This window comes from Calonectris borealis, chromosome 11 (assembly GCF_964195595.1).
Source record: "Calonectris borealis chromosome 11, bCalBor7.hap1.2, whole genome shotgun sequence".
Lineage (NCBI taxonomy): Eukaryota > Metazoa > Chordata > Aves > Procellariiformes > Procellariidae > Calonectris > Calonectris borealis.
Window position 1 is genome coordinate 11137300 of NC_134322.1, and position 26349 is coordinate 11163648.

The 26349-nt window shown below is 38.0% G+C and overlaps 1 protein-coding gene across 1 annotated transcript in view; it reads left to right on the forward strand.

Annotated features, from left to right (window-relative positions):
• Positions 1 to 25986, forward strand: part of BNC1 (basonuclin zinc finger protein 1) — a 126549-nt gene extending 100563 nt beyond the window's left edge. Inside the window, exons 2-6 of the mRNA XM_075159561.1 lie at positions 18870 to 19018; positions 19569 to 19671; positions 19838 to 20073; positions 21310 to 23237; positions 25305 to 25986. Coding sequence (XP_075015662.1) covers positions 18870 to 19018; positions 19569 to 19671; positions 19838 to 20073; positions 21310 to 23237; positions 25305 to 25986 — 3098 coding nt within the window. The remainder of the gene's footprint in view (positions 1 to 18869; positions 19019 to 19568; positions 19672 to 19837; positions 20074 to 21309; positions 23238 to 25304) is intronic.
• The last annotated feature ends 363 nt before the right edge of the window (positions 25987 to 26349 follow it).

A 26349-nucleotide genomic window follows, 5' to 3' on the forward strand; every position in this document is an offset into this window, starting at 1 on the left:
AAAGAACAAGAAGGACAGAAAAAAAAAAACCCAAAACCACAACCAAAAGGAAGGAAAATGCTGGAGGCTGTGAAAATAAATACGAAGCTCCATACTGTAGGTGAAGTGTCTCCTGTATTGGTAGGACTCTCTGGAAAAAAACCCAACAGCATTACTGTTTCAGGTATCATACTGCCGACTCCTCTTTTCTTTAACCATCTGTATATGAGCGGCTACCAGTTTCATGGCAGGCATTTTATTCTGACTTCAACACGCCTCTGGCCCGATGTCACACCCTTTGGCCTGGGGGCAGAAACGTGGTTCCTGACTATTCCTCTTATGACAACACAAAGTCTCTGGAATTCTGTCTCGGCCCTTTCAATCAGATAGTGTAAACATGTCTGTCTCCCTATTGTATTTCTGCCTAGTTCATCAGTATATCTTAACTGAAATTACTGGTACTCTTTTGATAAACCATTAGTGTTAGGAAGGGGGTTGAATTTTTTTGTTAATTACTAAATCTCAGTGACAGACAGAATCTGCCTGTTAAAACTTGTGTTGTAATTTGAGGATTAAATGCTGCACCTCTGAGAAACATCACTATCAAAACTGATTTGCTCTAAGAGACTTAACATTGTTAGGAGCTGCAGTTTGACAAAGTAGATTCCTTAATAATAGAGTTAGCAATTAAATGTTTTAAACTCCTCAGAGGACTTGAAAGATGAGAGGGTGATCGGTAGAATTGTGCAGAAAGGGAAGTGTGTAGCCAATACAGCTCCCACGTTAATCCCTGACAGTGAAAGACTTCAACTCCCATTATTGTTTGTTATTAGATAATATTGGAAAATTGCATTTCACTTGATAATACCTTTCTCATCTAGCCCAAAAGTTTGCAGGTTCATATTCTCTGCTAGCACTTTCATGTGAGCCCACCCCAAACTAGACTGACATGCAAAGAAAGACGGGCAGAGCTGCCAAGAACACTTGGGTATCTCGTCCTTGCTGCAGCATTCCCATCTTACTCTTTAGAGTGATATCTCTAGTTGGGTAGGTATCTTACACATATGACAAAGTAATGCAGTCTTTTGCCATCCATTTAGATGGTAAGCCGCATACTTCATCGCAGTTAAAAAAATTTAGGAAGGTAGAGAACAGAACCAACGGGTAAGCCCATTTTCTTTTTCACAGCCCCAGGTGGGGGGAGTGGGAGGAAAGAGAAAAAAAAGTCCTTCAGTATTTGTCTAAAACTGTTCTGACTCAGGCAAGTCACTTAATATGCTTACTTTGGATAGCAATGTGTTGCGATTCATATTTTTGTAACAACTTTTCCAATTTTGATATTCACTGCATATATATACAAGATGTTTCTATTTCTGTGTTTTTAAATAAATATCTTTCTAGGGATTAGACAACTTCAAAATTGGTGCTTTTTTAGCCTATTTGCAAGCTTTAGTTACAAATAAAGATTTGGATTGTGAAGCCCTTTCTCCTTGAAGTTTGAATTTTGTGGAGGTTGATCTGCTTTACAAAACATTTTAAAGATGATAATGTCACCATGTAAGTCCTTTATAATTTCTTTTCTTGTACTCTTTGGTTGTACATATTGAAAACCAAGTATAGAAAGCTACTAAGCAAGAAGGTGAAAGGTAATGTATTTAGTTTAACGTTATAAACAGAGAACAAACAATAGGAACAACCAGTGAGTTTGCAGATGGCTAATAGTTTAGCTGGGTGCTCCAGGCTCCACATTGGGTCAGACGCTGTTTATTAAAAAGCTGGGCAGGGTGGAGAGAGTACAGAAGGAATGCTGCTTGCAGAGAAGATACGTGTTTTAGACTCATTAAGACTCTGAATTGTAAGGCTCTCCAAAAGGATGTAATAAACCTACCTAAAGAGCAGATAAAACTGTTGAAAAATGCAAAGTAGAGCATGCTGGAAAGAAGTAATTTAGAATTTTTGTAAGTGCTGTCAGGTCCTGGAACGAAATTGTAAGCATTCAACAGAAAGGCCCAGTTATCACAAAACTGGATGAACTCACCAGTATGGCATATATGAACAATGGATTAACTCTATTGCTTTCATTAGGAGAGAGAAAATGCCGTATTTATCTGTTTGTCATCAAGTATATGCTAAAAGTTGTGTGTCTGACTTGCTCAGTGCAAAACAGCGTTAAAGGGAGGAAACTATAACGCTAGAAAGCAAAAGCATGGAATAGAGTAATATTTAAAGTGTAGTTAATGCTATCAAAAAGTCAAGTGGGGCAGTGTATCTCTTCTGGTGATCCTAAGATCTCCAAAAAGAATGAAGAATGAAAATTGGAGAATCAAAATACACAATCCTAGAAATCATTGGAAGCAAGGGAAGGCTTTGGTAGGAGGATCATCAACAGGACCACCTCAATTAGCGAAGAGATTAGTAAGATATGACATGAACAAATGGTAGTGACTAGCACGGAGAAGTCAAACCAAGTCCTTTTGTTTGTTCTGTTTCACATTTTAAAGCAACATGTTTTAAAACCAGTATATTAATAAGCTTTTTTTGTGCAATGCGTAATTAAGCTATGTTGTATAAATGTGGTATCATTCATGCTGAGAAACTGGCCTTGAAAAAGGATGTAACTTAAAGTATATAAGGTGACAAACTTTTATAGAATCAAATTTTTCAAAGACAAATATGTTGTGGCATAAAGCAATAATTAGTAAATGTTAAAAAGAAACTTAGTATTCAGGCAGGTCTTTTCATAATCGTTAATTGCGGGGTTTCTTGATCCTGGTGACTGTTTCAGTGAAGAGACACTGTTCCACGGCGATGGATCAGTGGTACGATCTGGTATTGGTGATGTCTTTCTGGGTTTGCTGTACGCACTACTTTAAATATTAGCATTTTGTAATGGCCAGTGCTCACTTAACTTCTCTGCTATTTTGAGCTACAGAAGAAAAATAATGCAGTGAACAGTTAGATGAAAATGAGTGCTGAAGCAGGGGTGCAAATGCAGGTAGTATTAAATAAACTTATTTTCTTTGGGTTCTTTTTGTCTGATTGCACTGAAAGGGATGTAAATAGCAAGACAGGGATCAACATTTGAACTCTGTTTAAACTGTTGGTGGAAAACAATTTTGGACCATTTACAGCTCAATATTATCTGCTTGGGCCACCTTACAAAATCAGCCTACTTGGAAATACTGAACAAGAGATTTGGGGTTCTCTGTTGCTTAGATGAGAACTGGAGTGCCCTACCTGACCTACTTTATCAAGTACTTTATGGCTTTAGCAGGCCTATTTGTAGTTTGACTAGTGCTCAAAACCTATGCTGCAGTACACTAAGTTTAGAACTATTTTCATCTTCATGTGCAAAAGTTTGTTAAATTTTAAAAACCATTGGGCTTGCAAGTTGTTTGAAACCCACAATTGTGTTTATGTCTTGCTGACAGGACCTCAGTTCTCCATGTTTGCAAGGTCTGTTTCCTCCTTCCCCTCCTACCTCCCCGAAATCTTGTGTCCCTTCAGTCCTGGACAGCAATCCCTACTCCTGTTGGCTTTTCTCCCTGAAAGGTGACCCAGTGCCCATCTGTATGATCACGGGGCTGACCATTACTTCACATCTTCTGAGAAGTGAAATGTTTAATCCACACATCTCTCCAAGGCAATAAGTGAGCAGAGCATTAAATTAGCACGAAGATCTTTGCCAGCACTGATTTAAGTAAGAGGGACATAGTGTATTATGTGTTGGAATTTAGGCCAAGCAGGCAGGACACGGAGGTTAACGCCGCTTTGCAGCTAACTCTGGTAGAAGTGTGAAGCAGGCAGCCTGCGGTTGGGGAAGTTACGTGCCCGTTTGCCTAGAGAACGCAGCAGCAAAGACCAAACCTACTCCTAATGTTTAGGCGGTGCTTGATTAGTTTCTTGATATTCTTTTTAGAATGATTTTTTTTTTTCCGTTTTGGAATCAAACACCAAAATTCAGGTCATGATTGAAATTTAAAAGTTAGCAGAAATCTTTTCCTGGGGATTGTGTTGCACTGTTGTGCTGTATCACACTGGCTTAATTGTAGTGATTCCCTAGGATTAATACCCATTTTTTTAAGCATCCTAGATAATAAAATCAGGAAAGAGCAGCAGCTTTTTGTTTATAGTCAGTTCCATGTTTTGGAGCTCTTCTCAAAACTATGAATATGCTATTTGGTTAAGTAGTTTTAGCACTTCACAATGTGCCCTACAATCCCTTACGTTCATGCTGCTCTGAACACACAGGCTGAGACATGGAGAAGAAGAAACAGGCTGGGGCAGGTGGGAGGAGAAGGCAGCTTTCCTTGGGCTGCGTAGTTACGCCATGATTCTAGGTATTTACGTTATGACTTATATGGACCCCTTTCCTTTGCCCTCAGCACTGTCCCTGAGAACAGAGGAAGATGCCGTGGTTTCCTCAAGGAGCCTACAACTCAAATAGATTAAAAAAAAAAAAAAAATTCAGAGCCAAGGAAATAGAAATCAGAATTGAAATAACTTGCCCAAGATCAAATAACAACTCAGTGGCAGAGCCCCAAATGAAGCCCAGGACCTTTGGCTCAAGCCTGGTGCCCTGTCCTGATGCCTGTTTCTTTCCACAAGAAGCTGGTTTTCCATTAGATTTTACAGCTGGAAGAGGAGTTATGGGAGTCAACCTCTGGTTTCCATTTTGGTCATTCTTCAAGGCACATCTTGATAACTGTTCTGTACAAGCAAGCTTGAACTATGAATCAGCTGAAATTACTGAAAATGCTGTTAATGTGCCAGTATTTCTTTAAAAGTTGACCCTTAGATACAAACTGTGCCTTGCACATGTCACATTATGCTAGAGATCGTTGGATTTTACTAAAAGGTGCATAGATAGTAGAATGCTGAAAAATTGCTAAGCAGTAATAGTGAGTAGTTTAAAAAGAGCAAGGCATGAATATGTTCCCATAAAATATTCATTGAAAAAGCTCGAATAATGAAAATAATGCTTAAAATAAAAGACTGTTAGTAGATAATTAATTAAGAAAAAAATAAATTGGTCTTAAATTGTTTGCTATGGATAGTTAGCCCATTTAATAAGAATTATCATCTTCCAGGCAAATGGCAGATAGCTAGTAAATAGATTTTTCCTGGGAACTGGCTAGAGGGGAGAGCAGCTCTCCACACATCAAAGTTTTAGTCACTTATCATTTTGAAGTCAATTCAGAGCTTCTGGCAGTTTATGTAATCTTAAGCCACTCTTCCCACTTTTGTTGCAGAATTCTCAATCAGGTAGAGTCCTTTTTAGTTACATTGCTGCTTATTTCATTAAGAAGGAAATACGATTTTAGCAACAAGGTGTGCCTTTGGCTTTGAGTTATCGTCATGAGAGAGCAGTTAGGTTTTGTCCTCATCACAGAACATACGCTTTTAAAACACTGCTGTTAAGAATCACCTCAAATAGCATGATGTTGGCCATGACTTCTCAGGCACTTTTTCCTACTTACAAGCTTACAAGACTGGTGATAATCTGTGTGTAACTGTCCTGGGTGCCGAGAGAGAAGTGCCCTGGCATGTTGCAGGGGTCAGAGGTGGCACTGGAGCCCCCACGCAGAGCTCTGCTGGGGAGGGACCAAGCTGCCATCGGTGGTTGACTCTTCTCACACTTCAGTGTTTTTTGGCAGAAGTATCTGGCAGACTGTACTATGAAACTAAATCCCCCTCTCTGTTTTTCAGTGTTGTTCAGTAGCTCAGTGGGAGAAATAAAGTATAGGGTGGAGAAGCCTGGGGATTTAGGGGAAGCATATGCTTCATATCGTGCTTTATGGGACCAGATTCTGGTATCACATTGGCTTTATCCTGGCCTTGTACCAGCTACTGCCATGGAGTTAACAATAACTGTACTCCAGTATTTAGTAAAACGTAAATTAGGTTCTCTCCTTAAGCATTGTGCATATATCTAGCAAATAGTAAATAGGATTAGAAGAAGACAACAAATTAACCAACAATAATAATATGTTAGCTGTCTTCTCCCTACAGCCATCTTATTTCCTGCTGCTTTTCCTATGGGATTACAGGTATTCATCTGGTCAAATACTGTCCTGGTATGTTCCTACAAGGGTTCCCATTCAGTTCAATGCAACTTGCTCATGTTTATCTCTGGGTGTAGCACAGTGTATTCCTGGCTTAGGAGAGTGCCAAGAAATTATCTACAGGAGTCAAAAGTAGAGTAGAGAGGAGGGGAGAAGTGTTTTGTTCAGGGTTTTGTTTTGTTTTTTTTAAATAGGTGAGAAATGACTATGACAAAAATCCTGCCCTAACTCATGAATGCAACCCAACACCTGAATAACTGAAACCAGATTTTGCCCCAATTACTGGAAAGTAATTCTTCTCCTGTCTTTATGACCTGTATTTCTCTTAATAGGAAGCTTCAACTTCATAAAAAGAACTAAAATTCAGCCCTAACTCAAAAGTACGTTGATGGGGAGAAATGTTTTAACTTTAAAAAATACACACCCCACTCAGTGAACCTTTGAGACCTGCAAATGTTTAAAAAGAAAAAAAAAAAAAAAAATCACAGCAGCTGCAATTTGAAAAACACCACTCTGACGCTAAAAATAAGTAATTTTAATCATAAGTACCTCGTAGCTTATTTGCAGATAGTTGTACACTCTGAGAAGAAAAAATACCCCGTAATAGGCCTTAGGTCAGCTGCATTGATTTAATGCATTACTTAGGCTGCCAGAGCAGAGGTAGAATCTCCTCGCACTGCATTAGGAGCGCCTCAAGCCTCCGTGACTCCTTTTGATCAAATCTCTGTGAAAGATGAGTGTCATGCCCTCTTCAAGCCAGCTGTGAGGGGACTGCCCTGCGACTGGAGGAGCACGCTGGAGCACACCACTCCGGGGCAGCGAGGTGAGAGCTGGCTGCAGAGGTGAGAGGCAGACACAACTTCGTACTGTAGGTCTGGAGAACACCAAGGGGGAGGATCTTATTTCACTCCCCTGTGCACAGCCTGAGCATACATCAGACCTTGAGGTGCTCAGAGTCAGACAAGAGTAAAGAGGCGTGTGATGGTTCTGCCTTAGTACTTGTACAGGCAGGAGTGTTTCCAGTACTTCTTTGTACAACTCACTGAGGGAATGGGAAACTGTTTTATAGCTCTGGAAACATAAGCACAGTAAGAATGTCTGAGGTAAGGAAAGTTCTTTGCAGTTCTATATGAATGTGTATTTTTACTGTGCAACTTTTACTTGTGGTTATGCACTGTGGAGATATAAAAAATCTTGCAATGGTGTTGTTTTGGATAATGAACAATGGAGATGAGAGCTGTAGGGAGCTGTACTCTCCATTTCTTAATTACGAAAAGCTACTGTGAAAGTAGAAAACTAGTTTATGTAAAAAATCCTGTTTTTCTTTCTGCTGTGCACTGTAAACAACTGTATGACTTTTCTGTTCTACAGTAAGTAATGCAGAATTGCAGGCTGATTATAATAAGAGCCATCACTTGTGTAATTGTTTTCCAATTGAAGTAGCAGCACGTAAATCATAAATACTTGACAATTTTTAATTGTACAAGTCCTCAACATAGAATCATAGCAATAAAATCTGTGATTTGTGACTCAGATGTGTTCTGAGTCAAGTGCTTTAAGCAGATACATTATCATTATCATGACGTATAAATGCACTGGAGAGCAGACAACAATGTAATTTCACTACGAAGTTCTCTAGAAATTACCACTAAAGTGGAGTCTAATGTATGCCCTTTATATACAATTTATTGTTGACTATTTAGCATCCAGAAAATAAGGCCAGTAATTCTTTTCTTAGGATCAGTCTGTTTGTATTTCGGGGTGGGGGGGAGAATGAGTGTGTGTGTATGGGGAGGGGGGGTGTCTGGTTTTTTAAATATATTGCGCTAATTAAGAGGGTAAATGCATCAGAATGCAAGACGCTTATTTAATTTATTTTGATTTTTTTTTTCATCACATAAAAAAATAAACATGGTTTAATTGTCAGCTCATACATAATGAGGTTTTGTTAGATGTGTTTAAGATACAGCATTTTACTTTCTGGTTTATTAATTGGCCAAATACTTCCAGTCCTCTGTGTAATGAATCCTTGGTTTAAAAATGAGGAGAGGGCAGATCGCTAACCCAGGGGAGGACTACTGATATACACAGGCTGTGGTTTTCCTTCTGTAAAATCCTATGGATAAAAAGTGACACTATTTCCCCCCTCCCCCCCCCCGCCTTTCTTTTTCTTTTCTTTGGATTTTTTTTTTGTGTTGTTTGGTTTTTTTGTTTTGTTTTGGTTTTTTTAATGTTTTTCAGTTTGAGTAACCTGGGAGCCAGGCAACTTTCTGATATTTTGGGGATGTGGGGGAGAGAAAATGAAATAAACTAGTTTTGTTTTAATTTAAAACAAACCATTGTTTGAAAGGCATTTAGCAGTCAATTTTCACATCTCATCTGAAGTTGGAGTTTACTGTGCTCGTTTAGTTGAGATTTGTTGTTCAAGCGATTTCTATATAAATTTTTGTAATTCATGTAACTACTTGGCTTCTTGAACCTCGGGAGCTGATTGTTTGTCTTATCTTTTGGTGAGCTAACTCTGCGTTATGTTGCAAAACCTTGAGGCATGTTGTGTTTCTTCGTGTTCCTGCAGTCTGCAAGTGAAGTCAGCTTCATTAGTTTCATGATGGCACATCAGTGCATGGCTGGTGTTGCCGCTTCCTTCAAGCTACTCCCGGAGCATGATCTGGGCTGCCTTGGTTTGGATAAGCTTGTAAGGATTTGTCAGCCAGATGTGACAAGATTGTCAAGAGGCAAGTAAAGAAGGAGATCTGATATTAATCAGCGCATAGCTTGGAGCCAAACTTTCTCAAATGCAGTGTAGTAACATGTTCTTCTCATTTACTGCTTCTCTTTGTGGCTATAGAACTGCCACTGTCTGAGTTTGACGGTTAAAAGGGATGCCAGCTAATAGTCTTTAATTGTAAGGATACAATTCTAGGTGGGAAAAGATCGTATGTTTCTATTTTTAACATCCTTTTGGAAAATACAGTTCTGTTTACTGCAGTTTGCTGAAAAATATGCAAGCGTTATGTTAGACAAGAGTCTCTCTTTCTGTACTTTGGTTTTAAAATACTGAAATTGTGGCTCAGCTCTCAGTGCTGGAGGAGTGGGAGGTGGGGAGCCTCACTCCACTTCAGGTCATGGTGCAAAGTAGGACTAGCATTATTTTTAACTACTAACAACAGTGCCTGTTGGTTTTCTTTGTTCTAGTGATTAGAACAATATACACTGAAGAATACCTTTCTAATTTCTTCTTTTACAGAAAAAGGAAAAAATACGGACTTTCAGAGAATGTATTGTGTATATTTCATTAGATCTATTTACCATTATGTGTATAATGCTATGAAGTTTTCATTATAATCAGTATAATTATGCATTTCTGTTTTAATTAAACTGAGTTTTTAGTAGTTTGCAGTTTAATCAGACTTTTATTTTAACAATGGGTGAACATGTAAAAAGTAATTACAGAAAATACATTTATGTTATACCTAAAAGATGGATTTTTGCTTGATTGATTTTGTTCTGTTTATTCTTTGAACTACCGAACCATCTACAACCTATTTAGAACCCTAAAAATAATGATATCTGCAAATATATCCAAACATGCAGGAGAGCTAAATCTTCACAGAAACAGGAAAAATTATTAGAAATGTTGGGCCACTTCATGGGCTTAACTATAGCCGAGATGAAATTCTGCCTACTTAGGCTACAAAAAAGTTTGGCCTTTTGATACCAAATGTCTTGACTTCCAGCTTCCGTGCCTCTTTGTGATATTGTTAAAAAATCTGTTCATACAACATTGAGCATGTCATTCCATTTCCAATCAAACAAGCCAGTGATTTATTTTACTTTCAGTAATAAAGACTTCATTACTATAACATTAAATATGCCTCTGATAAGAGCAGAAATGTTCTTATTTTATTTTAGATTACAGCTTTTGCTACATACACGTGTTTTGAAAACACCTTTAGTATGATTTGGCATTTGATAAAAATTTTCATACAGATTTTTGCTAAAATTTAGGTATGGAACTTGAATTCATTATTCCAGCAAAACATCCACCAAATGCAGGGAAGAAAAACTATTATTTTGGCCCTCTGGGTCATCTCTTGCCCTTCCTGGATTCAGTGCGGGAACTCTCACAGTTCCTGTGCGCTGGGCAGCCAGCAGTTTTTGTCCTAGCAGATGCTACAAGTTTTTACAGCAAGTGTCATTCTTTCTTCTTTTTAGTTTTTATTTCGTATTATCTTATTGCTAATTGCTATCTAAAAAATCTTAGGGCCTGAAATTTCAATATTCAGACTCAAAAAAAAATTATTGAGGGAATGAGGAAAAGTGAAAATTTCTAACCAACTTCAGTCATTTTAGAATAAAGAACAATGACATTTTCATTCCACACTTTAAAACCAAGGTAGGATTGTTTCTTTAACCCCAAACTGTTTACTTCAAATTTCAAATATAGCTGATTATCAGTGAGAAATGGGTATTTTTTCATATGAAAGTAGCTATTTAAACTGATGTCTGAAAGCGATTTAAATTTTCCTCACCTGTGTTCAATAAAAAGGAATACTAAGTTTTAAATTGTGAAATTACCAACTGTTGCGTAAAATATTGCATAACTGTAGCACCATAGATAGTATCATGTGTATGTGTACAAATACTGTTTGGGTTTAAAATTTATGAAATTGCATTAAATGAAATTGTGTAATGCTAAATATTTCAGAGTGCTGTTAGTTTTCTTTTATTCTTTAATCTATATCTTCTCTCTGTAACAGGAAAAACAGAAAAAATTTAAGCATGCATATTTTATGTCTTTGAGACTTAAGGAGTGGTGTGAGGAGCTGAAAAAGTTAGGATTGTTTTTGAAACATTAACTCACCCACACTGCGCACATATAACATTTAATAAACTAGGTGAAGAGTTAAAGGCATACTTTAAAGCGTTTATATATTTTAAAGGGCTTGCAGTTGATTTATACTAATATTCTTAATTTCTCTGATTCTTGTGCATTTGTGTTTATAACATTTCTTGCTAACGTAGGGCTTAGAGTTAAATATATAATTAAACTTTAGCTCGTGGATAGATCTGTAGTTTCAGAATTTAATGTGGTATGCATAGCATGTCAATATGGGTAAATAGTATGTGCGCAATTTATTTGCTAGACTAAATAGCATCTAGTGCTTTATCATAAGAAATTTCACATCATTTCTATCCTTACCCCCAAAGCCTGAGCACTTTTTCTCATCAGTATGCAGCAATCTGTTACTGATTTTTGAAATGCACTAATAAGAATTTTTCCTGTAAATTTATTAAAAAGGAAGTTACTTCAATATCTTGTAATAGATGCTGCTTCATACTCGACAAAATGTAAGGGTTTCTGACCTATACAGGCTAGGGCAGGTATGCCATGTAGCATTGTAGTCTGTTTCAGAATCAAAAGTAAATAACAACTATAAGGTAGTGATAATGTGACATTTTCCATTTCTCAATTTGTATTTCTTGTTTTCTTTTCCAAACCAAATGGTAAAAGAGGATGTAAATACGTTCCGGAGTTTGACCAAGCTGTCTGTCAGCACACACCTGTTGTTAACAAGTGAGATTAATTGCAGTGTAAGCCAATGTATCTACAAGCACATTGTTGAACAGCAGTATTAAGTTTTACTGTCCAGCGCTTTTTGTTTAAAGAGTAGCAGTCTGAGTGTGTGTGCTCAAACACACACGCACATTCTTTTCTCTTTATAATTATTTTGACAGTGCCATTAACAAGAGTTGCCCTAAGGGGCCCTTTAGGGTAAGTGACGTGCATGAGGAGTGATTTTCATCCCACAAGTTATGCTGTGATTAAAGTTTGGCCTTGTAGCCTGCTGCCTTTCTCAGAAACTCTTCTGCTTCCTTGCCCAGCTGCGTTGCCCGGGACTGCCCAGAGCTCCTCTCTGTTAGCCGCGAAAGCTGCTGCTGAGCCCAAATTGGCTGTAGGGTTGTGAGTCTGCATTTAGTCTCTTATCTCACTCCTCGCTCTCAGGACTGTTCTCTGAAAAACTTTTCAACAAAGTGGCAACATGTGGACTCATGGCCCATAATTCAGTAGCCAGCTAAAACTCTTTTAAATCCACAAGCATGGTTGATTTGACGGGGTGGTGCTGTCGTGTGAAGGTATTACCTAATTTCAATTCCATCTTACTGAGCTTTATCACTTCCCTCCCTCGCTTTTTGGCTGTTTTTGAGGATGTTTTAGTCAATTATTACAAGGACAATTAAACATGTTCAGCTCAAGGTGCTCAACTGCACCCACAAGAGAGAGATTTGGTCAAATTCTAGGCCAAAATTGGCTTTGTTCAGCCCCACTGAGGAAGAAGCTAATGGGGTAATGCAGCTTGCTGCAGGATCTGGGTTGTAAATACTCTGCTTACGTGTATTCTCAGGCTGTGGCTGTTTAAAAGGAGGTCAGGTTTTGGTATCTGACCCCAAATAAACAATATGAATATATACATAAGGATCCAGATAATTAATGGGATGTATTCTGTGGTCTTATCTAGAAAACGTATTCAACTTGTGGCCTTTGTGTTCTTTTAGGAGTAAAAATCATAACATAATTTCCCCACAGAGAAGGCATAAGTGGGAGTTGAGTGGTATCAGCACCAGCCAAAATTTTCAGCACAATAGGTGTTAAGTTCAACTCCTAAATCCATGTTTGAACTCTGAAACAAAAGCTTTTTGTCTGGGTTTTTCAAAGGTTCTTGCACCGCCTGAGCTTGGTAGGAGTGTACATGGTCAATGTGTATAAAAACCCACCCAGTTACTGAGGAGCCATCGTGGATTTAGGCACTGAGTTGTGAGTGTAACTTCATGTTTAGTGGCACTGTAAAAAGGCAAGTTGTGGCCCATCTCCATCTTTCCCATCTCTCTCCTAGTTGGTCTCTTAAGCAGGAGACAAGAATTTTGCTAACTCATTTAACTAATAAGCAGTTTGTCAAATGAATCATCTAGGGCTAGCATTTTAAACGTCTGTTAATGGAGAATGCTGGAGCTATTTGGTCAGTGCTGTTTACTCTGTCATGTCCGTGTGCAACTTAATTAAAAGCTCAAAATATGGAAGATATCAGACTGTTTTCTGGATACAACAAACTGTAAGGCTTGTTTGCTTCTCATGAAAGATGTTTGTTGTTACTTATTATGTTTATTAAATAACTATTAATGGCAGCTGTTACTTTGTAAGAAACATTTTTTGTGAGATAAGACTGTGGAAATAGTGTGTGCTGCATTCAGTCTGATATAATTAGAAATCTTATAAGGACCTTTTCCTTGTTTTAATAATTTTATGTAATTATTTATTTTAGTCTTAAGTATTTTTAAACTTTAGTGTAGAAACAGCAGAACTTGCAACAACCAAATGTACTTGAGTAGGCATAAATGTACATGAATGGAAATCCCTTTGTTTCAAGGGCTAAGGTTGTTAAAGCAGGCGGTGTATGTACACTGTCGGTGGTGTGTAACTTGCCAATACAGCTTTGACCTCAGCCATAACTGAGAACTTAACATGTGACAGAAGAAAACACCACAGTACCAAGCTGAACATGTGCAAGTTGTAGCATGGGCCAAGTCTACTTTGCGCAGAGTAACTCTCAAATTGGCCTTGCCGTCAGACCTGTACACATGTAAGTGCATTTCACTGCACTGTTGCTTGGTGAGTGTCTCCCTTTTCCCCATTCCCTATGTGTCCTCCCAGCTCTGCTTACAGGCAGCGAAGGGTTTCCATATTCTGTCCATCCTCCAGGCATCCCATTTCCTCTTTGAAGTGAGCATGTCACAAGAAGAAAATGGCCCAGAGCCTTTCCTTGAAGGTGCTGCAGGGCCCTCCTAATGTTCTCTGCAGGCAGATGGGATTCATAGCCTTACTAAACTTGGAATACGTTGAAACTTTCAAGGAACAATGGAGGTATAAGATGCTTAATCTAAACTCTTACAGATACAATATTAACATGCAGTTTAGGCTTAATTTTTGGGCTATGTCTTCAACAAGTACTCACACCATCTGGAGCAACCCAACACCTTTTGTGATTGTACTTGGAATATACTGGAATATGTTTTAGTTCCAGTAAACTGCAGAGAGCTCAACAGAGTATCAAAAACTGAAGTTTCTGTTTAGGAAGAACACACACAAGGACTAAACATGTACTATAGAGTGGACAGGATGGATACAAATACATGTGGAATAGCTGAAAAAAACAAATATTTAGTGTGATACAGATAGGAACAGCTGGGTTGTGATACAGTGAAAGTAAGGTGGACAAAATGTAAATTGAGAACTTATTTTAAATCATGACAAAACTGACAGACGGTATTCTTTATCAGTGGAATATATTCCTAGAAGAAGTAGCAAAAGTTGCCAGACAAAAAATGGACAAAGCAAAGCTTTGCTCATTGTATGATGTGGAAAAGTAAGGCATTGGCAAAGATGCTTAAGATAAGGGGTTTTTAATTTGTCTCTGCTTTCAGTGGTTGTTCAAAGGATTCAAATGCAGAAGTAATCAAATGTAACTGGGTGATGAAAAAGGAGGACTTGTTTAAACTTTGCAACTACAAGAAACCCAGTGGATAACACTAAAAACAGGAAAGAAAGCAACGTGGACAGGAAGGCAACTTCACACTCATGTATAGTTACTGTTTTCTTTACTGAAAGATGCACACAGATTTGGATGTGGCCTTTGATTTAGCTGTGGACTGTACTTCTAATTTAAGAGATGGTAAATGTATCCATCCCTTTACTTCCCTTGCAAATCTTTCACAAGGTGCAAGCAAGGAAATATTTCCTAATAACCAGACATATGTCCCATGTTTAATTTTATTTCTACAAACCAAAAAGAGAGCTTAATTTCTGTGCATTATTCTTAATATGTGAGAAAATTGTTACCAGTACTCTAGGAAGTAAAAAGGCTTTCATGTTCTGGCTGATTGGCAGACAAAAAAAAGATCCTAATGTTTTACAAATCGATCTTCTTCCCCCGTTATAAATCTTGCCTCTTCCTCCACAAGTGTTCTTACTGTGGAGCCACTGCAAGTCTATTCTACAGGAATGGGACAGGCCCCAGTTCTTTACTATAGCATATGTGCTCACCGGAGCACATGTCTGGGAGGGTTACATATATTCAATAGGATTACTTTTTCTGGGAAATGAAGGTGAGATGGCCATAGGAGATATGGCTTGTTGCTAGAAGCCCTCAGTAACGGACATGAAAAGCAGTATCTGTTATGTCTCATCTAATGAAAGTTTCTCTCACACATTTCTTTCATGTAACTCCTATTTCTTCTTCAAACTTGCGTCTTAAACTGATGGGAGTTTCTAATCCCTGCTTGCAAAAGATGTTCCTGTAACATGGCATCAGTGACACCATTTTGTCAGTAATCAGCATAGCGGAGCAGCAAAACTCTCGTGCTCTTCACGCGACAGCAGTAGCTTCAAAAAAAGCAGTTTCTAAAGTGAGGGGCAGCTTTGTGCAAAGAAGACAAGGGTTCTTCTTGGATGCCAGAAACAAGCGAGGGTGCTGACCTGTGCATTACTGATGCTAAATACTACCAGGGTAATTTGGGACTTGCTCTTCCATTTTACTGGTGTCTGCACTTGCAGCTCTCGCTGCGTGCAGAGTGCCAGACCGGCTCTCTAGCGTGAGCAGCGATCTCTAACTCGGTCCTGACAGGGTCTTCAATATTTACTTACTTTTTAATTTATTTCCCAAGCCAAAGTGCTGTCAAACCAGAATCCACTTAAGGCTGAATGAGATTTGATACAGTTATACTGTCCTTCTTCTCTTGCTGCATTTTTTTAAACCTGCTGTTAGTATGTTGCAAGTGAGCATAGGTCCCAAAAGGCTTCAGGAGAGCACGGATGATCTCAAACTTGCTTTATGAAACGAAGCCTGATTATATACCCAGAATCAGAATGAACTTGTCCCATTAGCCTGTGCTTTTCTTTAGCTGTGAAGGCTGCGAGTGGGTTGCAAAGAAACGTTCAGTAACTTCTGAAGCATAATCGAAGCTACATCAATATCTGGCAAAAGAGATGTCAGCAGTTGTGACATTCAGGCAACAGATGTTAAGACTTCTTTTTCAGAGATGAGTAGTTAGATGTTTTTCAGTGACCAGTTTAATGGTTAACCTGTCTCTCTTGGAATGAGGAATCATTTGTATTAAAAATCTGATGTTCAGATTCCCACAGTCATGCTGGTAAAACCACAGAAAATTCTGATCAGAATTTTCAACCCTATTTTAAAAAAAAAGAAGAAAGTGTTGCTGATAATGGATTTGGAAAGATCCATTTGTGAGGGAGAGAGTGTCTGGAAAGCAATAACAAGATCCTTGAGATAGCATAAGAATTATTGTTTTAAACATCTGCCTTATGTTTCTGGAAAATGAAACTAAATAATAGACCTGAATGGAAGGATTGCACTTAAAAAAATTTCCACTTTAATTTCCTTCTACATTTCCAGTCCTTTAATTACAATTTTGAAGCTTTACATGTATGCAATACAGAAAGTTATTCCTTTGTTCTGTAGAATGAAATTGTGTGTACATTCCACTTGTTGGGAAAATAAAGCTTATTAAAAGACTTGATATAATTACAGTACCTTAGAATAGGCGTATTAAGGATAGTAGGATTAACAGGCCAAAGAAAAGTATATTTATCTCATGAAGTTTTGCTAAGTTTCTCTTCATTCAACTCTGATATAAGTTAATTTGGAAGATAATCAAAGTGCATCTTCTACAAGTGCCTTTTTAAGTTGAACAATGAATGAAGATTTACAATTGTGACTCTCTGATTATTTTAAAAGTTAATTTTGCCATGTTATATATTCTCTGTGACTATATTAACGCAAATGTTGCTAGAAAAATTTTAGGAGACACAGACTCTGACAAGCACAAATGAAGGGAAATGCTACCAACCTGAAAATCACACTTGTTTCTTCTCAAGGATTCTTACAAGTAATTTTTTAAGTCAGTGACAGATCCCTGATTTGAGGGTATACCTTTGATAAGTTAGCAGTATGCAATCTAACTACATCTAAGGCTGGTGTCCAGAAGCAGCAGTGTATTGACTTGAGAGGGGATCAATTCTGTATTTAGGATAGAAGGGGAACTCTGCTCCCTTTCTAACAGCCGCTTTCATGTATGTAAAACAAAATGTCCTCCTTTTTACTTTTTCTGGTTTTTGCAAGTGCAGTCTTCTACACATATACAGGAAGACAAAATAAATACAGGTACCATATAGAAGAAAGGTCTTACACAAAGCTATGAAATGCAAAATTTTGTACGGTATATCTTTTTTGTCTAAGTACACAAATTAAGAAGAAAAAATAGTTTTAAAGGTCAGTGGTTTGTGGAACATGTCCAACGGAAAAGGAATGAAAAAAAAATTTGAAATCTCAATTAACTTATCATCATGACAGCTTTTTTCATTGTGCATATTTCTGTTACTTCTTGCAGAAAAAGGAAGTACTCTTTTGTAATTTTGTCTGGAGGGACTGCAAAAGATGCATTCATGGAATGCACTGTAGCTTACCGAACCTAGGAGGGTCACCTATGGAAGGGGTTCAGTCTGTGCAAGTCACAGAATATTATGTACGTACAGAGGTAGAAGACTTGAACTGCATTATTGTTTGATATCTTGTGATAGAAATGAATCATCAGCCAACTACACCTTTTTTTCCAACCTTTCCATAAGAAATTTATGGGGTTTTATTGTTACATAAAAGTATTTGAGCATCTAAGTGAAAATATATCTTCCATTAAAGTGAAGCAATTCACACTGTGTAGGGTATTGATGTGTATTTTACGACTTTATGGGGAGCACAGAGCTTTTCTCAAGAATTCAGTATTTTGCAATGGCTCCTTTAAAAGATTAAAGGCAAAGCAATTCAGAGATTTCAATAACCCTGTTGCCACTTGTTCCGATCCTTCAAATAAAGATGAATCTCAGCATCAAGTCACTGCAGTTTGGAGATGTGCATGTAAGCTAACTCCTTGATAAGCGAGCTACTGAGATTTTAAAATCTCAGTCCAAATCCAGTCATGTGAAGCACTAGGCATCCAAATGTCCTGCACATGCTTCTTTGTAGTAATCTGTTATATGTAGTGTCCTCTTCTGCCCTGAGTTAGTCAAATTCTTCAAGCCTAAAGAAATGCCCATTGCAAACCCCAGTGAAATTACCTTTCTCTTGCATCCTTTTCATTTTAAACATTTCCTGTGTCCATCTTTCTTAGCCTGATTGTCCAAAAACTTGCTTCTTTGTATGTTTTCCAAAAGTGCCAGGGTGGGGATGCCTGCATTGAAAAGACGTTACTTTTTTCTTCAAGTCTTGTCTTGCTTTTCTATCGGTATTAATAAATAGTGGAAGTCCCCATTTTGCATAAGACCCTAGGAGCAGGAGTAGCAGCCAGTAGTGGGCATAACTTTGCTTTCTTTCATATCTGTCTCTCTGTACTTTAAAATGTAAAACATTTTGTTTTAAAAACAGAAATATGCAGATATGTTACAATTGCATAATCTAACTCTTTTTTTGTATTCCAGTGCAGACTTTCTGCACATTAATTTCTTCACTTTTCCTCCCTTAATAAATATTCCATTTATGCAGGAACTATTCTCAGTATCAGATCTAAGCAATACAGAACCGTACAAATGCTTTGCTCTATAGCAATCCCTATGGAGCTTTAACTAGGACCTCAAAGTTGTCTGTCTGCCTTCTGCAGCAGATGGGCACACAGAAGAAAGCACATATTCCAGGAAGCAAGTTTTGTATTACCTTGTTGATTAGGAATATCTGAATACTAATTTGATTTGCATTATAGATGATCTTGGTGAGAGTAAAATGATGCACAAATTGAACTGTGCAACTGGTTGCTATCTGTTTGAGTGCTCTGTTTTGCCTATTATCTTTCAAGCATTTCGCTTACAAAATGTGACTGCTATAGTCTTTGAGGAGTTGGAGTACTTTTTGGTGAGCTTTGTTCCTGAGAAGCGTTAGTGAACTCCTGTATCTTTGACAGATACATATATTCTACGTGGATACTGCTGTATGTAAGGGATGGCATCTATGCAGAGCTAACACATTGCTCATTAAAACTTCCTATATTGCAATATGGAGTTCCAGTAAAACTTCAAGAGAGTGGGACTTTCATCTATATGTCTTTGTTTTCAAACCTTCCTGAAAAAAGTGATCTTACATGAAGATCATAGCTTAGGTGAATGCACAAGTACACTTTATTATTGTTATAAATGTGCTTCAGCCTAAATAAATGCACAGAGGTGTTGCTACGTATGTCATTAAATATTTTGCTTCCATAATATCCTAGTGTTCTAGCTGGTGCAAGAAGTAGTCTTGCGTAACTCAGGGTTTGCCTGGATTACTTATATTGCACATTGATAGGTATGTGCTGGTATGTTAACCCTGTCTTCATATGGATTTTATGGGTGTGTTGTATATGTATAATCTGCACACTCTGGCTGGTGCTTATATATTACCTATCATCCTTTCTATTGATTTCTAGGCTATCCGATGCACTCTCGTGAACTGTAGTTGTCAGTGTTTCAAACCTGGGAAAATAAATCAGCGACAATGTGACCAATGCCGGCATGGATGGGTAGCACATGGTAATATTTGTTCTTCCAATCTATGTAAAACCTTTTAGGATCCTCCTCACTATAGCCTGCTTTGTGTGTCACCCCTCACCCCCACCCCACCCCAATATTAGTTACATTCAATTTTATCTCTCTCTTGTGACACAAGTTTATTTACGTTTTGTGATTTCATTTTCAGCCCTGAGCAAATTAAGGATTCCCAACCTCTACCCATCAAGCCAGGTAGAAATAGTTCAATCCAATGTTGTCTTTGATATCAGTAGCCTCATGTTGTATGGAACCCAAGCCATTCCTGTGCGCCTTAAAATTCTGCTAGATCGGCTTTTCAGTGTTCTGAAGCAGGAAGAGGTGATACAGATTCTCCATGCTCTGGATTGGACACTACAGGATTATATACGTGGATATGTGCTACAGGTATTTAGAGGGGCTTTTTTAATATAAATATGATAGCTAAGTAGTATCTCGTAATGTTTTCTAGCTTAATCTTATCAGTGGTTCACAATGCATTAACAGTGTGGTACATCTGAAAGGCAGCAATAGACTTCTACAAGCTTAGCACCAGAAAAGAAGGGGTGGATTTTTGGTCATTGCTCCCTTTTTAGTCAGACTTGACTGAAATCTTCCTACTTTGCTCGAATCTATCAACAAAGGTAAGCCAAGATAAAAAGAAAAAGTTACTGGGAATGTATCAAAGTAAAGGCTTCAGAATTTGCTCTAGTGTTATTTAAACAGTGAGTTTACTTTTGTACAGCAGAATAATACATTGACAAATAAACTTGCCATCATTTTAAACACCAGGGACAATATTCATCTCTGGTGTAGTGCTACTGACCTTAGTGGAGCTACATCAAGGATGAATTCGGCCCTATGTGCTTACACCGATGTTAGTCCTTGCTACTGTGGAAGTTACCTTTTATGTAAAGTAACATTACGATCTTACATTATGACACGAATCAATATTTAATGGTCTTGATAATCTTGCTTTTTAGTGTTAGGATTAAAAATATGGAATCAATTACCTTGAACCTCTACCACATGAAAAATTTATAATGTTACATTCTTCATCATCTTAGAAACTCTTACATGCACTGTGAAAAATCTCAGTAGGCCATCAAATACATGTTCTGTGATAAAATATTTATTGTAGTTATTGGGAAAAGTTAGGCATAGCTAGAGTTTGAAAGAACTCCAACACTCTAGTGTAATTACAGCTGTGCTCTGTGAACACTGGCAATAGATCAATACAGGTTCATTTGTTCTCTGATCTTAGTTGCTTGGAAGATTATTAAACTTGCAATGAAAGAATACTTGACTTAAATGAGGAGCTAAATCTTGGTCTGATTGCTCCAACTCTGCTGTCTGTACTTACATGATACTAACTGTTGTTCAAATGACGTGTCTTAATTTTTGTGGAAAAAAATAGTTTATTGGAAAGTATTACTGTCAGTTCAGAAAGACATAGTATCACAATGTGGTGAAATTTGGAAGAAAGTATCACAGAATTGGCATTAATGTCTCATGAAATAGAATTATTTTATCATTTCACTAGAGAAGAATTTTTAGTCCCTGAAAAAATGAGAGATTTGGGGGGAGAGGGTTTTTTGTTTGCCTTCATTAATGTCTGACTCATTTAAATATTTTTGGCTTTAGGATGCTTCAGGAAAAGTGCTGGATCACTGGAGCATAATGACCACTGAAGAAGAGCTGGCTACTTTGCAGCAGTTTCTTCGTTTTGGAGAAACTAAGTCCATTGTAGAGTTAATGGCAATTCAAGAGAAAGAAGGGCAATCAATTATAATACCACCACCAACTGCCAATTTGGATATTAGGGCATTCATCGAGAGCTGCAATCAACACAGTCCTAATTTTTCTGCTTCCTTGGACAAAATGAGTCCCACCAACATTCATCCCTTTGAGAATATTGTAAATAACATGGCTTTCATGCTGCCGTTTCAGTTTTTCAGTCCAGTGCCTCCACCTTTGATAGGTTCACCACCAGAAAGACATTTGATTGAGCAAGGTCAAGACCATAGCAATGAAACTAAACAAGATGTTCAGATACCATTTTCTGAAAGCAGCTTCTTGAGTTCTAGTTCTGCACCATTTCAAGTTGAAAATGAGAGGAGCATAAACGGTCCAGATGTCACCACTAAAACAGAAGATGATGCCCTTTTAAGTGATTCCAGTTCACATAATACAGCAGCAAAGCTTGAAATGACAGCACTATCTCCAGAAAACAAAATGAAATCTGTTGAAAAAAATGGCACTGGGCCAAGGAAAGGGCGTGTTTTCTGCACTGCATGTGAAAAGACATTTTATGACAAAGGTACTTTGAAAATACATTACAATGCTGTTCATCTGAAGATAAAACACAAATGCACAATTGAGGGCTGCAATATGGTATTTAGCTCTTTGCGTAGTCGAAATCGTCATAGTGCAAATCCTAACCCCAGACTCCATATGCCCATGAATAGAAATAACAGGGATAAAGATCTAAGAAATGGTTTGACCATTGCTGGACCTGGAGATAGTAAAAGGACAGAATTTACAATTTTAACTCCGGATAACAGAACTATTACCAGCTATGCCAGCTCTTGTACAGATTCAAAGGGTCAGGCTGGATTTCCCAGCATTGGACAGAATGGTGTCCTATTTCCAAACCTGAAGACAGTACAGCCTGTTCTTCCTTTTTATCGTAGTCCAGTCACACCAGCTGAGCTTGCTAATACTCCAGGTACTCTTCCTTCTCTGCCTCTTGTTTCTTCCTCAATACCAGAGCAGCTTGTTTCAAATGAATTGCCGTTTGACATGCTACCCAAGAAGAAATCTCGTAAATCAAGTATGCCTATTAAGATAGAGAAAGAAGCTGTTGAGACACCTAATGAAAGTAGCGATGTTGCCAGTTCTGAAGATGATACACGTCTGCAAGTGGTAAGCGATGGAGAGCTTGAGACCTGTGAGCATAAGATAGAGAAGCGGGTGACCGACAGGGTGGAAAAGCACCCCCATTCAGGTAATTCATGGAAATCTGTCTCTGGGGTAGAGGGCCCAAAGTATTTTGAATCTGTCTTTGCGCCAAATAACAAATACATCAAGGATATCTCTGAGAATGAATTGCATCACTGTGAGAAAGAGGTTAAACCAGAAGAAAACCAACCATTAAAAATAGTTTCCCATGAGATTATATATGAAGATCCAAAACACTACCACAATGATGTTATAAAACCAATGACTGAACCCCTCATGTATATTAAAGAGCAGTCAAAGCGCAGGATTCCTAAAAATGACTGCCCTGAATTGCAACACCACTTGCTGACCGGGGGCTTTTTCAGCACTTTGTCAAACAGGGGTGCTGCCATTCCTTGTTTTGAAGACTCTAAAGATATGGATCATGTCAGTCAACATGCACTAGGGATTCAGAAGGAAGAAAGCCGCTTTCATTGTGACATCTGTAAGAAGACTTTTAAAAACCCTTACAGTGTAAAAATGCATTTTAAAAATGTACATCTCAAAGAAATGCATATTTGCACAGTTGAGGGCTGTAATGCTGCTTTCCCTTCTCGTAGAAGTCGAGACAGGTAAGAAAATTATAAACAAAATTGTATTTATTTTACCATCACAATGGAGCCTAATTTGAAATTAAAATGAGTGTTTGAGGAATGGAGCCTGCAAAGATTTTCTGTGTATCCTCGTACAACAGGTACGATGACTTATCAGAACATTCATGAAATGAAAATCCATTGAAAGAAACATTTCCTTTCCACTAGACTACGAGGTATTAAATAAAGCCATGAAAATTTCATAACTGATAAAGACTGCAATAATTGAAAGAATACTTCAGAATATAAAGGGAAAGTAACAAGGGTATGAATTCAGCAATTTTCCAGTAGATGCATGTGTGGACTTATATGTTTAATATGTACTCTCATGTGTATTTTAATGTATACAGTGTTCTTTAATGAAAAAGCAATGACATCAATTCAGGAAATCTTCACTTGCCCTTGTCCTCACTTTACTCAAGGATTCTGAACAGACTGGTGGGAAAAAGCCCATAAGAAAAGCATGATTACCCTATGTCAGTACAAAATTAACATTATGCAGTGCTAGGTGAACTAACACTATCTGGTGTGTATCCACATTGGTAGTGCTTTTATGTGAGATTACATACTAATTCCTAAACTATATAATGAACTTGATTCAGTTTACTGTTAGCTGCAGTATTGTGTTGCTGTACATGATTTTATTTCAGCCTATTGCACATAGGCTGAGAAACAAGAACTGAAGCTTTATTGTTGACCATCACTTATGTATCTGAATTGATAAGTGATAGATAACAAACCTGTTAAAGTGCGACTAAGGTTGTAAGTTTTCTAACTCTCCTGTAACAGTCTTACAGCAGCTTTTGGCTGCAGGAAGCATGCCTGGATAGTAGTTCAGAGTGACACAAGGTTTAGATCGTCTGTAATCTGCCAGGAGTACTGGAGCCAGCTGATGCAGTCCAGAGAGAGGATGAGCCAGTCTCTGAGGACTGGCCGCTGCATCTGAGATGCAGAGATTCATCTGCTGCTGGCAGGGCTTCATACCCTGATCTGCTGCCTGCATCTTCCCAGATGTGAATTCCTCTCCACTGTAATTGTGATATGGGCCACAGGAAAGAAGGCCAGCAGTAAGATTTGCATTCACATGCCAGGAATTCCTTCCCACACCAACATACTCAGTTAAGTTTTAACATAGGTGCTTTTGGAAGATGGTTTAATTGGGGGGAGGGGGGGGAAGCCAACTCAGGAGAAAGTTCACAAGTTTTGTGCAAAACAGTAGTTATTTGGAACAACTTTGCAGAAGTTTCTAGACTTTAACGTAGAATGCTGTGACTGCAAGTGCGAAATATTTCTCTGCCCTTTTGAACAGTTCATGGTTTGGATTAAACCACAATGGCAAGGGGAAAAATGAATGTTTTCCCTGTCTTGCAATAAACTGAATCTTCTAGCAAGAGCTTGGAAGTTTCCAGTGAAGCTGATTGATAGTATTCAATGAGAAGCAGTGATTTCATATGTTTTGGTGGTTTTAAACTGAATCCAGAGATGCCCATTTGAAAACTGCAAATTGAATACAATGCAATATTCCTTTCTTCAAGGAGATTCCTGTCAAGGAAAAGCTCTGTACTGATGTGTACAGCTGCATCCTGGCACATGGTTACAGTATTTGAGATCATCAATATTTTTTGCAGACTCAGATGTCACTCCTTTCCTGCTTTGTCCATTGGGAAAGAATCTTGTTTCTTCCCACCCTCAGTCCATTCTCTGATCTCAGTTCAGTACACAGATTTTTAGTCTGTCCCCCAACTCTTTTAGGCCCACCACTAGGAGTAGTGGAGCAGACAGCTATTTACAATGCAGGAGAGAATCTGAAACATTGATTTCTGTAGTGTTATTTCTGATATATGCCAGTGCAAGCAAGTTCAGATACCCAGTCACATTTGTAAATCATCCATGTGCACTCCCAATGTGGCAGTTGTTCAAATTAGAAGTATACAATTCATGCATGCTACTAAATATTGATTTTTTTTTCTTTGTTAATGATCATTATGAAACAGCTGTTAAGTGAGGCGAAACACTTTCTTGCTAAGCTTGTCTTTGTTCTTCTAGACATAGTTCAAACCTAAATCTTCATCATAAGCTTCTGACTAAAGATACACTGGAATTCAACAACCATTTCAATGCAACATACCTCTTGAAAGACATGGCTAAGGAGTTTTGTCAAGATGTCTCTTTAAAACAACATGTTGGACATACTTCTGTAATCTTCAAAGGAATGAACAGAACAGGCAGCTTGGTTTTTCCAATGAGCAAAATTAGAGAACCTTGTTCTGAGAGTTATGGATACGATCCATTGAATGATGGAGCTGTTCTGGATCTAAGCACTACTTCCAGCATTAAATCTGAAAGCAGTGCTCATTCTTCTTGGGATTCTGACGGAGGAAGTGAAATATGCACCATGCCCTTGGATGATAGTGATGAAAGCTGTGAAGGACCCAGCCTAATGCCCAATGATGAACTCTACCAAGACTGTACTTTAATTGAGAAAGCTAATCAAAACTTTACAAATTTACCTTCCAGTTTGCCAATAACTTGTCATATATGTCAAAAAACTTACAGTAATAAAGGAACTTTCAGGGCTCATTACAAAACTGTGCATCTCCGCCAGCTCCACAAATGTAAAGTCCCAGGTTGCAATACAATGTTTTCATCTGTTCGCAGTCGGAACAGGCACAGTCAAAACCCTAATCTGCACAAAAGTCTGGCTGGGTCACCAACTAGCCTACAGTAAGATCATGCTGATCTTAATTTATTTCTGCTAAGAATTAATCATTTCAATTAAGGAATGTGTTAACATTAGTTTTATTTAAACTCATTTGACTTCTAGCCCACTCAACAACCACGGTCAAATTCTTTTCTCCTGTGTGTGCTCTCCAGCAGTTTCATTTAGCAGAGCTTGGTGCTGTAGTTTTTGTGCAATTGTTTGGTTTGATGTTAAATAGCTAAATCTTCTGTAAGGAAAAGAAAGCATCTTAGAAATGGGGGAAATATGGAGACATTAACTAAAGTATTTCTGATACCTGTGAAGTATTACTTGCCAACAATAGGAGCTTCAAATGAGAACCATCATCTGTTGTGTTTACATGTTAAATGA